The 14837-nt window shown below is 44.4% G+C and overlaps 1 protein-coding gene across 4 annotated transcripts in view; it reads right to left on the bottom strand.

Moving 5' to 3' along the window:
* The window catches only part of ralgapa1 (Ral GTPase activating protein catalytic subunit alpha 1), a 74541-nt gene extending 62235 nt beyond the window's left edge, over nt 1-12306 (bottom strand). For 2 of the 4 annotated variants that reach the window (XM_031580740.2, XM_031580741.2), the window contains exons 1-8: nt 11847-12305; nt 5558-5668; nt 3820-3869; nt 2990-3047; nt 2299-2342; nt 1771-1948; nt 892-1007; nt 1-90 (exon numbers count right to left, since the gene is read on the bottom strand). The exon at nt 1-90 is cut by the window's left edge and continues 49 nt beyond it. In XM_031580740.2, the coding sequence (XP_031436600.1) occupies nt 1-90; nt 892-1007; nt 1771-1948; nt 2299-2342; nt 2990-3047; nt 3820-3869; nt 5558-5668; nt 11847-11952 (753 nt within the window). In that variant the 5' untranslated portion in view covers nt 11953-12305. Of the gene's footprint in view, nt 91-891; nt 1008-1770; nt 1949-2298; nt 2343-2989; nt 3048-3819; nt 3870-5557; nt 5669-11846 lie in introns of all 4 variants that reach the window. The other 2 variants (XM_042709778.1, XM_042709779.1) reach the window with 2 other exon arrangements.
* Nucleotides 12307-14837: the final 2531 nt, after the last annotated feature.

The raw sequence follows: 14837 nt of genomic DNA, 5'->3' as shown, positions 1-14837 counted from the left end.
GTGGGGCAGGTAGTACTTCTTGAAGTTGGCGAAGAGGAAAGCAAAGCCCTTCTCATGGTTCTCCTTGTACCGCCACTCGAGGCTCTTAGCCTGTGAGCAACATGACAGAACCAGACCAGACCAAACGATACAAGAGGAGAGGAGAGCACACACACACACACAATGGCCATTATTCAACAGATGGGACTGGACACAGAAGTTGTTTTGTTCCTTCTCTCCTCTCTTCTCTTTAATCTCTCTCTGCTTGTCCTCTCATCCCTTACTTGTTTGTTGAGGATGTTAAATAATGCCAGACTGGCCGTGTGTGGTGCTTTTGTCTGAAACAGCCCCGGGGAACTGTGCTGTGTGCTGTGTGTGCGTGATTTGTGTGTACGATAGTGTTTTTGTGAGCGTGTGTATGGAGGTGCCAACATATTTACTCTGTGCATCAGCATCAAAAGCAGCAGCAGCAGCAGCAGATTGTAGCCACCAATGCCAATGAGCGATGCGGGCACAGTCGTGGTCATGACTGCTACAGGACCGTCTGATTCAAGCTTTTGATACTCAGTCAGCATCCAGACCAACAACATTACACCATAAGCCATGTGTGTTAACCAGTTAAACATTTTCAGATTGCTTCCAACTGCGGTTTCTGAAGAGAACTGGAGCCAAGTCAGACCTCCCCAAGAAGCACCCGACATCAAAGCCACAGCGGTTTGTCACGAGGTCAGCCCGGTCGGAGCACAGGGAGAGGGGAGGTGACAGCTGAGGAAGCCATACCAGCAACTTTACCAGCAGGAGTACAGCAGCAACACCAGCAGTAGGACCAGCAGCAGCGTCAGGTGTCGGCAGGGCGGGGGCAGGTGCAGGGGCAGGGCAGGGCAAGGCAGGACGGGAGAGAAGGAGGAGTACCTGGTTTACCATGTATTTCAGCAGGGCCTCCAGAAAGTAGCCGGTCAGGTCCTCCTGGGCCTTATCCCCCGACTGTGGCGGCACCAGCGGGGTGATCTCCTCCGGACCCACTTGAGCTGCAGGACGGAAAGGGACAGGAGGACGGAGGACAAGAAGAGGATAAGAAGAGGACAAAGGGTGTGAGGCAGATAGTGGAGCTTTTATTCTACTGTGTTCTACTCAGCTTTTATTCTGCGCCAGGTGTGTATGGAATGTCTGCAGTGGCTGTAAGTGAATGAGTAAATCGAATTAAATCACGACTATTCACAATTGATCACTGGATGATCTGGGGTAGTCAATTGTGACGCTTGTGACATCAACACGGCCTCCCTGAACACTGACTAGATTAACTTATCACACACACACACACACACACACACACACTAATGCTGAATCTATCTGCGGTGTCAGAGTTCTCGGTCAGCCCTGGGTTAGCCTCAGCCCCAGGGCCTTGGCTCTCTCTGCTTTTCTCTTGGTGGTCCTTGTATCCATCTGAGCACAGCCTTCAGCGCAGGGGAAAGGGAAAGACCACCCCCAAGCAGAACCCTAATGTGTGTGTGTGTGTGTGTGTGTGTGTGTGTGTGTGTGTGTGGGAGTGTGTTTGTAAAGTATTTTCCTCTGTGTGTGTGTGTGTGTGTGTGTGTGTGTGTGTGTGTAATGTGTGTGTGTCTGTAATGTGTGTGTGTGTGTGTGTGTGTGTCTGTGTGTAATGTGTGTGTGTGTGTGTGTGAAATGTGTGTGTAATGTGTGTGTGTGTGTGTGTGTAATGTGTGTGTGTGTAATGTGTGTGTGTGTGTGTGTGTGTAATGTGTGTGTGTGTGTAATGTGTGAGATACGTACTCTCCTGCAGGCATAGCGGTGGGCTGATGAGGTTGTCGAGCGTGCGGGGCCCATGTTCGGACTGCGGCGAGGGGAAGCCGGGGATGAGGCAGGCGAAGATCCACAGCTGCTCCCTCAGGGCGTTGGTCTGCAGCGCCTGCATCCACAGCAGGAAGAGACGCACGCCCTCCCGACGGATCTGGGTGTGTGTGTGTGTGTGTGTGTGTGTGTGTGTGTGTGTGTGTGTGTGTGTGTGTGTGGGGTAAAGAGATACGTTACAGACACACAATAACACAAACACACACGTACGCACACACACAAACACAAACACAGGCACACAACATGACCTCACTACAACCCTCTAAACAGCCTTCACACTGACTAACTAGAAGTATACTGGAATATGCATGTTCCCCTATCTAACATATGACTGGACAGCGACTGAGAGGTTTACAGAAAATGAATGTGCATATTTAACCAAATTATACATAATTAATATGTTCACTGTCTACTGGATCAACAGGGTTGAAACCTTAATCTTGGGCTCACCTTTAAAGAATTTCCCGTGTGCAACAGCTTCTTGAGAATAAGACCTGGGAGGGTCACACACACACACAGACATACACACACAGACAAATGACTCACTGTTTCAACACCCTCCCAAATCACATCAACACGGCCTCCCTGAACACTGACTAGATTAACTTATCACACACACACACACACCCCCTCCACCCACACTAATGGTGAATCTATCTGCGGTGTCAGAGTTCTCGGTCAGCCCTGGGTTAGCCTCAGCCCCAGGGCCTTGGCTCTCTCTGCTTTTCTCTTGGTGGTCCTTGTATCCATCTGAGCACAGCCTTCAGCGCAGGGGAAAAGGAGAGACCACCACCAAGCAGAACCCTAATGTGTGTGTGTGTGTGTGTGTGTGTGTGTGTGTGTGTGTGTGTGTGTGTGTGTGTGTGTGTTTTTTTCTGTGTGTGGTCATCAGCCTCAACTTAAGTGGCTGGTGGTCTGTGGAATATGTATGTGCAGCATACAGCAAAGTCGATACTATTCCCAGACATATGGCACTGCGCTTTATTAATGCTATGGGAAACTGAAGCTTATTCAAGTAATTTACAAACAAACTTTGAACTGTTCCAGTAACATTCACTTGTATTTCTAAAAACACTCGTATGCAGACAGAGGTAGAGCAAAGGGATCAGATAAGAGCATATGAACTTCCTCATTTTTTTACCAATGCTGTGAAACTGCCATCGTTGGTGGATACGCTCCGGCAGCAGTTGCAGGATTTTCTGCACAGAGAGGGGGAGAGATGTGGGGTTAGGAATGCAGCTAAACATGAACATGAACTACAAGCTTTTAACATCAAAACTTCGGTTACATTTCCAGGCTCATGGAACCAGTCATTCTATTGGTTTCAACTCTCTCATCTTAAATAAATAATAGAGTAATTATATAATGATACATAATTATAAAGTAACTACAAATCATACGTCCAATATTTCCACTGTCAATGATATGAGCGCGGATACGTGTCTGTACTGTGGATGAGATCATGTCTGGCTGCAGGGGGTTTTATGTTGAAACCAGTGTTCACTGTCCTCTCTCTTATCTGTGACTCAGTGGGATTGAAGCTGAAATCAGGGTGAGGTGAGGAACACCTGTTTTTTTGTAGCTTCTGTGTGTACTCTGTGTGTGTGTGTGTGTGTGTGTGTGTGTGTGTTCTGTGTGTGTGTGTACTGTGTGTGTGTGTGTGTGTGTGTGTGTACTGTGTGTGTGTATGTGTGTGTGTGTGAGAATCTAAACAATGAGGTAATACTGACTTCATCAATATGTGGATACGGAAACTACCTTGGCAGGTACACAAACACACACACAGGTCAGAAAGGAAGGCCTGTTTGAACTACCACCAAGGTTCCACAATTATTTGTCTCTGGTTTGGTATTGGAAAAGGGCGCTCACAAAGTTCAACACCATTGTGGGCCGTCATCTGATAGTGTGTGTGTGTGTGTGTGTGTGTGTGTGTGTGTGTGTGTGTGTGTGTGTGATAGATAAAGTCCTCACCTCGAATATGAATAGAATGGAGTCCAGCTCTTCCCTTTGCGATTTGTGACCTGATGAAAAACAATTTCTTTCTTTCAGTTAAGACTTAAATATTTAAAATAAAACATACAGAAACACACCCTCTCTCTCACACACACACACACACACACACACACGCTAAGCCATCTGCCAGGGAGTACTGTGGCACAACATAAGAGGGATAACATGCAATGGTCTTCTCCAAACACACATCAAACGAGTTGGAATGCAAAACTTTGTGAGTAGTCTCTCTCGCTCACACACAAGGAAATAGCCCATCTGCCTCAAAAGTCCCACACACACACACACACACACACACACACACACACACACACACACACACACACACACACACACACACACACACACACACACACACACACACACACACACACACACACAGGAGCAGGGCAGATAATTCAGGGATGAAAGAGCGGGTGGGCTATTTCAGGAACAAAGCCACCCTGGTTTGATACGCCTGGATCCATGCCGCTTGAAGCAGTTGACACAGACACAGAAAGAGAGAAAGAAGGAAAAAGAGAAATAAATAAAGAAAGAAAGAAAGAAAGAAAGAAAGAAAGAAAGAGATTAGCTAAGGCACAGTCCACAGCCTGAGACAGACACTGAGGCAGAGGTGGTGGAGAAGGTAGAGGAAGCAGTGGGTTGAGTTCAAGGTTCAGGAGATCGACCGCATGATGAAGGAATCTACCCAATGAACCACACAGAGAGCACATAGCCGGGGACCATGTGGCATAACTGTGCCACGGCCTGGTTAAGTTCTCCACTGCTTTTCGTGACCACTGGAAGCAGCTCATTAAGAAGCAGCAGCAACATCACTGGGTGGCTCCTTTGGAGGACATCCACTACTCAAAGTCAACGAGGTTTGGGGTTTAGGGTGGGGGGGGTTAGTTGGTAGTGCCTCAAGAAATGTCTTCTTTGTAGAGGGCAGAACAGGGGGGATCATGGGAAAACTGACACAATTAGCCGTTGTCACTGAACAACGGGGTCCTTTAGAAGGCCGTCTTTAGCTCGAGCTTAAAAGGGGAAAAGAAAAGGCTGATTCTGCACTCTTGGGCTCTCCGGATAGCATCATTTAAAATGCATTCATTTTGTGAATGTTTTCAGCTACGGAGACCAGCTCCGATTAATGGAGGCATTTTTCTGCAGGAGCTAGGCATAAACTGCACAATTCTCCGCTTAACAAGATAAAGAATCCTTCAACAAAGAACTGCGCAGAACGGTTTGAACGGACTTTAAAACACACATCTACCATTTTCTAAATTGAGCCATTAGAACATCCTGCCTGCAAACTCTGCCAGTCTTTGCAGATGTTGGGCTCCACTCCTTTTTCAGTAGTGTACAGTGCACAACACACAACACACACTGGCCGACCGGGAGGACCATCTCCTGGGCAGAACTTGATTGGTTGTATGTGCACCAAGTTAAAGAAGCTGACTACAGAGCCCGGAACACTCCCAGACACTTAATCTGTTGTTCAAAATGTGAATGACCGCCATCGAAATGTAAAAGCAGCTAGCTCGGGTTTTCTAAAAGAAACTATGGCTCCCGACGGCATGAATCCCAAGGCTGATGTGACAATTTTGCTGTTATTGCTGCTTCTGTTCATACCTATAAAACATGCCACGTTGCACTTTGTGTGAGAGCAGTAACTGCAGTCCCCCCCCCCCCCCCCCCCAAAATCCCATCCCATCAGACTCACCTTTCTGTTTCAGGTTGACCTCAATGGTGACGAAGTTCTCAAAAAATACATAGTAGATATGGGAGTAGTTCTGGTCAAAGAAGTGCTTCAGGTCCCCTGAGTCTGCATTCTCTGTAGAGGAGAGAGAGAGAGAGAGAGAGAGAGAGAGAGAGAGAGAGAGAGAGAGAGAGAGAGAGAGAGAGAGAGGAGGGGGGAGAAAGGAAGAGATGGGTTGAATTATAGTCTACATAGGCTGTATTCAGTATCTATGAAGATAAGGCTGATCTAAAAGCAGCTTTAAGTTTTCATACTCCTAATAAGGATCAGTGTCATACAGATAAACCCCCGTCTGGACCAGCTATGCCAGGCCTTCAGTGTGATCTAACGATGAGCTAGTGAAGCAAACCAAATCTCCAAAGTCTTGCTGTTGCCACATCAGATTTAACCACCTTACAGTGAGCCCACAACGACCTCCCAGTGTGTTTATTACACGCACACACACACAAACCCTGTGTCCTTGACATAAGAAAGAGGGTATTTGGACTGTGAGCGTTTCTATTGGGCCAGTTATTACAAGGAGTCACAGGGGGCAAGAGAAGAAGAGTCTGACTCCTATTAGGTGTCTAATGATATACTGGTTTATAGGAGTCTAATGGTATACTGGTTTATAGGAGTCTAATGGTATACTGGTTTGTAGGGGTCTAATGGTATACTGGTTAGTAGGGGTGGGAGAAACAATTGATACAGTCTAGTATACAACAATATCAATACTGCGCCACCAAATATGGCAACATTTACTTATTTAATATTATGATTTTTATTTTATTTTGGTACAAACGTCTACTCTGATAACATTACTTGTGTAGTCCATAAAATGACGCAAGAGAAGAACGAGGTCTTGTATCACCACGGAAATTGGAACAGAGGTCAGAGTCGGGAACAAATGTACCACGCCAAGATGGCTGCCGACACTCCATGTAAACAAAACTTAATACGCAGAATCAGATCACAATACTTGCTGTATTGTAAAAATCAGACAATGAGAGTATACAGCGAAGGGGCAATCTGGAATATCACACAGGCCTACAGCATACCATCAACTTGATCCCGTGAGAGCCATGTTGCCACACAAAGAATTAAGATGATATAAAGTCCAACCCAAGTTTCCTCCACTACTGTCTCATCACTTCAGATAACTGTTTTCACCCTTCAGGTGCTCTCTGCTTTCTACACACTCAGAGAGACTCCAGATCTAAAACCATGCAGCTGAAAGCTCACTGACAAGACAGGAAGGCACTGAGAGTGTGTGCTGGACAAAACACACACCATACACTACGCTTTTGTGCGTGTCAGATGGACACGTGCATGTTTTTCCTCAGGTAAATGTTTAAGTTTGTTAGTGTCAGGGACCCTGTCTTCCTGTGGCCTGGAGAACCTCAGACACACACACACCAGCACAACCCCCCCCCCCCACACACACACACAAGAAGCTTTCAAAGCAAAATCCAGTGTGGCATGATTTTACCCCTTAATCCACAACACAGCCAGCAGGGAATGAAGAAGACAGTAAGCCGAGCAGAGAAGAGAGTTAATGGAGGAAGACAGGTGAGGAGAGAAGGAGAGGAGAAGAGCTGACACATAAGGGGGGGGGGGAGAGAGAGAGAGAGAGAGAGAGAGAGAGATCTCAGGTGAAGCTGACGAAAACAAAGTGTCTGAGCCTATTCCTCTTTTATCACCACAAATGGCCAGGGCAGGGGAGGGCAGGGCAAACTGAGCCTTCTGTCAAGGATCCCCCCCTCCAACAGGCAAGCATTCTTTCCACAGTGCTTAGGAAAACAGAGATGTACTTGGCGTGACAGATACAGAGGACCAGTGAGCCAGGCCACCTGCAGCCATGCAGCACCAGTCAATCTCTAGTCCAGCAGCTCCGCAGAGCTAAGACCTCACTAGCAAGTCGCTGGTCCGGACATCACCCTAGCCACGGTGTGGTCAGCTCTCCACTAATGCCTAGGGGCGTGCTCTCACTCTTTCACTCAGCACGGAGTGGCTGAGCTTCAAGAAGTGGTGTCTGTAGCCAGCCGAACCCCGATTAGACAATCCTGGCCCACGCAGCTTTTCTGCTTTTTAGGGCCGTGGGGTTAAGTGTGTATGTGCAACAATGAGCTTAGCACTGACCACTATGCGTACATGAAATGTGTCTGTATAACTAGAGACAGAATTTGAAAGGGCAACCTGAACTTCATGTGAGAAGTGAGGCAAGGAGGGTGAAGCTCTGTCTGGTATTTGAGTTTATCCTTTTTACAGTGACATGACAGAACAGTAAGCAAAAACACTTAAATCTGTGAAAATAGGAAATGTCAGAAAACTCCTGTTATAGCTCTGAACATGATGAATTGAGTTTTACGGGAATCTGGTCTAGACCAGCACTACATTAAATGGCAACTCCTCTGCATAGCTATGCCATGTTAGGCCCGTCATGTGCAGACAACAAGCATGTGACCACAGACATCCCATGCACATGACACGAGATGCAACCTGACAAAAACGAACTTGTTGCACAACAGGTAGAGGAACTCTGTGGTGCGATAGAATCCACAATCTACAATCCGACACCAGCCTCGTGCCAAGTAATGAGAGTGAGGAATGACATGCATGTGACACTTGCCCCAGGTTACGATGGAGGAGCTGACGAGCAGCGGTCACGGCAAAACCAACATGTGCGCTTCTCTGTCTACTGGGACTGGTGCTTGTTCGTTCTAGACACCACAATACAACTTGGGGCCAGCAGACACACACACACACACACACAAAACATAGCAGAGAAAGATAGAGAGAGAGGGAGAGAAAGAGGGTGTGTGTGTGTGTGTGTGTGTGAGAGTGAGAGAGAGAGAGAGTTTGGCCTGATTACAAGGACTCCAACTCTTTCTCTTCTTCATAGGACTTTCTGTGGACTAAACTGGCCTCGGACAAAAGACCGCACACAGCAGGGGGAGATACACTGCCTGTGCTGAGGCACCCGGACACAGAAGAGTGTGTGTGTGTGAGTGTGTGTGTGTGTCTGCTCCAAAATAGCCCCCGTGTACACAGAGGAGCTCCTTGATAAGAGGGGGTATTTATAAAAACACTCAGGGCGATAATGTCTCTGTCTCTCTGTGTTTACCCTGCAGGCTTGGGACACAGGGGTTTGGCAGTGAACCCTGACGACCCCGTGCAGTGCTGCCCCAGATTTTTTTTTTTTTTTTTTTTTTTGCCAAAGGCCTTGAGGTTGCCAGACCTTTCGGGCATATGTGCAAAATCAGTGCTGTGACGGCGAGAATTTGTTGGGTGTTGGTGGAGTTAGTTTTGGACATGTCGAGTGCTTCAGGAAGAGCCGAGGATGAGATATGAACCCTACATGAGACTTACTGAGTCTAAATGAAATCAAGACAATGTCAAAAATGGGTAGTTTCTAACTGAGATCTACTTGCTCCCATGCACTTTCAAACAACTTGTGGTTTTAACAATCCATGCTAATCCACAGATTTCCCTGGCTTGCCTGCTTTTCAATGCAACCTCAATGCTGTGTAGCACGTCTGGTAAGGCTATGCTGCAATATTTAAATACACAACATGAATACATAGAATGAATCTGTGAAGGAACAGCAACACAAAGGTGATGATGTTTACATCCCTTGAAACTGCTTTGTAGTCATCTGCCGTCTCTGACAGTTTTCTTTAACATCAGCCCCTATATGTTACATACAACAGACAAATGTACCCTTAAAAGGTATCACAACACCATTATATAAATGACACTTAACATCTATGCTCCAAGGTCTATGACTATGTGCAAGACTATACCACAGTACCTCTGTGAAGTTGGCACCTAAGATATTAACACGTTTTAATGCCACTCACTGAAATATATCCTTATATTTAAACACATCCCTCTTATATATCAAATGCCCCCCAAAACAACGTACACAAACCAATTGGAAACAAGCAGGACAGCACAGACACATTATTGGAGAACGGCAGCAAGTTTATTTTCATGGCTTTAAGATGGGGGGAGCCCACTTCACACCGCTTATCGCAGTGCGACGCAGTCTGACCTTTGCACATGGGGCCAGCTCTCTGGCCACTTGTTCAGCAGTCTCCTCACAGCATCAACTGCCTGAACCCACAGCGAGAATGCCGCCCATCCTCTCGGAGCCAGCAAACTCAGGCTGAAATTTGAGTCCACTTCCTTACTCACTTTACAATACATACAGATTGTATGTGTGTGTGTATGTGTGTGTGTATGTGTGTGTCAGACAGCGGCCAAAAACACCTGTTAGGATATCAGCATTTAGATACCTTTCGCACACAAACATTCCCTCCACCCTACTGGTCAGTCAGTGTAAGAGATCAGCTACTGCAGCGCCCTGTTTTGCTTTCTGCCAACACTATTTGCTGATTGTTATCAGCATATCTTTAATGCCTTTCAGATGGTGAGTTGGGCACACCCAGCTGAAGCACAGGAGCATTTGGGTCCATTTCCTTCCCCTGCCAGACGAAATGTCTCTGTAGGTGTGTCAGGTCTTCTTGGAGAGGAAACAACACCATCACAGAGAAATGATCTACAGAATGGAGGACTGAACAGATGACTCCGGATGATGTGGCCCTTTACAAACAGTAACGTCTTGTTCTTGTTGCAACACACAGTCAATCAACCATTTTAATGACAAATTAATATGACATATTTAATGTACATAAACTACCTCTACAAATTCATGAGCAGGCCTAATTAAAGCAAAACACCACGTTCAGTGATTCAGACTTCAAATCTCTGAGGCAGCCTTCCTGAAAGAGACGAAAATCTAATCAACAATTAAAATTCTGTTTTTCAACAACACCTCCTCCTCCTCTAGAATTGCACTTTAGCCCAAGGCTGTGCCCAGGCTAATTCCCTCTCCAAGAAACTGGCACTAAATCCATGAGGATATGCCTCGCCTCACCTCACTCACTGGCACAGGGGCACCATCATGGCACCGTGTGTTCCCACACTACTGGCTACCGTGCAGCGGAAACAGGAAGACTACTGACTGCACTGGGCACAATAGAGGAAACCAGTTAATGTGCTTCGGTGGTGGCAATTCTGTCAATCCCCTGTTACAATGGCATGGCTTTAATTAATCAGTCTTCAAGGAGAGACATCCATGAAATAACAACAGGGGGAGACAGGGACATTTGCCTGATCGTGCACAAAGGCTTGTTGGATAACAGGACTTGGACTGTGCTGGATGGAGAAGCCTGAGCAACAATCATACATCAGGAAGCGCTTGTTGCCTCTTATCCAAACACAGAGGCCCCCGCTGGGAATAGGGTCTGAGATCTCACCCCCTCTCTGACTTTCCTGTCCCGTCCCAGAGGAAGCCCTGGTTTATTTCTGTTGTTCTGTGACGGTCCACCCAGTACTCAAAGAGCCAAGCCTATCCTTCAAATTCCTCTCCCCCTCCGTGTCAAATGCAAGCGTTCCCCCCTATTCTCTCTTCCTACAAGTCAAGTCTCATACACACACAAAACATCTCCAAAACTTACACTGCCATACGGATTCATTCAGGCAAGTTTCCTGATATGGATTAAATGTCTGGAGATGGAAAAAGTAAGCTGATTATTACTTCATAAATGGACCTTGTGGTGGTGGTTAATAAGAAACACAGATGCAGGAGAACTCGGTCTCCTCTCGTCCATAGCTAAGAGAACATTAATGGCATACCATAAGACACTACTGGATACGTTAAGGGTACCAGTGTTAGTTAAACATTCAAATCAAAGCTTAGAGGTTGGTCAGAAACTCTACAAAGATCCCCATGCAACCCAACCCAATGATCCTAATAAACTGAGTGTCTGCAGTCAACATAGGAGGACCAATTTGACAGTGTCAACAAATCTAAAACTGTAGCTGCGAACGAACGAAGCATCTTAAGTCAGAATGGCATTGTTCAAACGTCACACTCTGTCAAATGAATTAGCTCGACAGGGCGCAAATTTTAATAGACAAACGATAATAACGACCCTTGTGTCTGCATACATTTTACACGTTAGCATCTACCGACTGCTTCTACATTTGTCAATTCAGCTACAATACCGCACTTCTCAAAAACAGCATCGCAATCAACACTGAACTGACAAATATGGAATTCACTCTGCATCCAACAGGCGACATTCCGCCAAGCTAAATCACTGGATAGCCAACGAGGATATATACACATAACGATTAGCGAACGAGCTAGCGAACTGAACAGCTTCCACACAGAAAAGTACGTATATTGACCCCTTAACCAACTCACCTATTACGATTCGCAGGTGTTTTAAACGTGTCAGGACATCCTTTTTTGGATCCAATACTTTCTGTGTCGATTTTTTGACATCCCCATGAGGCTTTTTTGAGAACATTCCGAGCGGAAAGAATTTACAGGAGGGAGCAAGCCCCTGCTAATCTTCAGAAGATGGCTAGCTATAGGAGCTCTGCGTCCGTTATCATTTGCTTCGCAAGAATTTCACGGTCCAATGTGTGTTATAAAACCTAAATAAATTAGAAAAACTTGTCGAGAGGTGTGCATTTTGCAAGACAAATGTAAAATGAAATGTTGCCACCCCGTAGCTACAACACTCAACACACCTCTTCCGAAGCAGAATAAATCTCAAAACATGGCGGAATTCAGGAAAAGAAAAACAAGTTAATGGAAATCAGAGCAATTCAACACAGCAACTTAGAGGCATCCCAATCAACCATAACGCTTAGGAATACATTCTGATATTAAATTCAAAGCGTTGAATGAAGTTTGAAGTGTTGCTTTCCCTATGCATACATTTAAAAACAGTTTACTGAAATGTCATCAATTTGATTCATCAAACTTCTTACAAGCCCTTTGCCAGCACCCGCCCCTAATGTGTGCAACGTTAACATACCGAATGTTTAATTGCCTTTTTAGTCTTTTTTTCTTCTAATTTAACCATCGATAATCTCATTCGATTATGAAACATTTGCTAAATTATCCAACTACATAATGTCATAATGACACTGGCTAATTTAGTCACACGCAAATTGTATCGGCCTCTCCAAAAAGTTCAATCTGTATCTTCAATTGATTTGTATGGTCTGTAGACTTTGAAGGAGGAAAGTTGTTCAAAGTGATGTGTGCTCTGCTACCCTCTTCTGGATTGAGGACAGTGAATCGGTAGGTTTCTTGTGCTGAATTATTGTGCCGATTTCAACATTCAGGATATTTAAGACAATTAGTTGGTAAAGGTAGTACTGACACACGCTACCCATCGCAAGCTATAAGCAAACAAATGCAATTGTTCAATTTGCTGAAGGTGCCTTATGTATGCCCAGGTTTTGTTGTCATAAGCAAAAATGCATCTCGACCTTTAACAAATCAGCTGTGATCACATGATGAAAAGCTCAGTGCATATTGCCTATTTCTGAACTGTTGTTTATGACTTATTTAATTTTTAGCAGTGCTGGAAGACAGTCATTTCACTGTACCTTTAGATTACATTATTATAACAGTTCTATAAACATACGGCTAGCTTTTAGAAATTATCAGTTTCAGGGAAGTTTAATATTCTGCTGCAAGATGGCTCCAAATAATGACTGTCATGGTCAACCTCAGATTTACAGCAATTTAGTACAGATATTAGGCTTCTTACATAAATAGGCAACACTTATGGTACTGCACCTGTCAGAATTTGGGCACAACTATTTCTAATGGTATTAACTTTGCTTCTATCTTTCTATCAACCAAATTCTGAAATAGATAACACATAGAACCATACAGGAACTAGAAAGTAGCACACATTTTACTAGCCACCTCTGGTACTTTTCCAACAGTCTTGACTGAATTCACACATATTCTCTTGGGCACCTGGTTGCATTATTTTTCTTTCTACCTTCCCGTGTCCAACTCATCCCAATCTATATCTATTGGTTAGATGATTGTATGTCTACCTGATGCAGTTGTCTGTGTGACTATCTTGTTAGAAACAAATGTAAGGCCCAATAAGTACATGTCAGTGGAAATACACTAACCATGAATTTGCTATGAAGATCTCAGACTACTTCATTTTTGTGGTGGTATGTCTGTGTGTTTTTGACATATTGCTGTAAGTGTAGGGTAACATGCTGAGTCTACCTGCTGAGTATATGACTTCAGCATTATATTTTCAACAGCAAACAACTATGGTGAATTCTCATAATTATTTAACATCACTGAAAGTCTTCTCTGCAGTCCTCTATGTGCATCAGTTTCAACATAATCCTTTCCTAACTTGCACTTCCTCGTCCTTTTTCTACCTCTTCATATCCTTCCTCTAATGCTATGTCCTCTAACTAGTACTTAACTCGCACTTACAGTAGTTACATTCCTGCACTTTTTTTTTTACTTCTTATGTTAAATAGTATTTATTGTTACACTAGGTCTCGATTGCTCGTAGCTTAATTGTTCTCTACTTTGTACATCGCTTTGGATAAAAGCGTCTGCTACAGCTAAATGACTAAATATAATGTAAATGTAATAATCTCTTGGGTAATGATGTAATGCTTTGTATTGACCAATAGAGGGTGGTATTTTCTGGAACCTGAAATCTCCATGAAAGGGCCCCGATTCAGAGCATTAAACCTTTTGTTTTTGGTGAGTGGTGTGTGGTGATGTCATAACATAATAATCTTTGTACTCCTGCCTTGGTCATTTGAAAAGTAATAACCAGCCGAGATGGATATCTCTGTTGAACTGCAGGCCTGCATGATGGCTAGCATAAACGGCTAACATGCTGTTTGGGAGAATAGTGCAGCAGTACTTGTGTATTCCCAAAGCACTTGTTCCGGTAGTCTTGGTCATATATTACAGTAATGTACAGGCCTAAGCATAAAGACGTAAACATGACTTCCAGAAAAATATTAAAGATTCGTAAAAATGTAAGAGAATGGCATAGGTTACTGCATTTTCACTAAGCCTGAAAATTACAAAAACTTTTTTAACGGTTCAGAATGTTTCTGGTTGTTTCTGGTAATGCTTTTCCATAGTCTCCCATTCACTCCTATTGTTTGAACATCCTGCCCACTATGGTTTTGTTATAACACAATGCTGCCTATTACACTTCTAATAACTGTTTTGAAGGAGCCATATGTTGACATTTAGATATTCTTCAAAATGGACTTCTAGACTGTCATGTACAATTTAAGGCAATCATTTCATAATTTCAACATTCTTTCTGGAATTAAGTCTTGTTTTTATCAAATATTCCCAAATATGACAGCTAAGAGTCACTCAGTATTT

This window comes from Clupea harengus, chromosome 14, assembly GCF_900700415.2.
Source record: "Clupea harengus chromosome 14, Ch_v2.0.2, whole genome shotgun sequence".
Taxonomy (NCBI): Eukaryota; Metazoa; Chordata; class Actinopteri; order Clupeiformes; family Clupeidae; genus Clupea; species Clupea harengus.
This window is presented reverse-complemented; position numbering and strand designations above follow the sequence as displayed.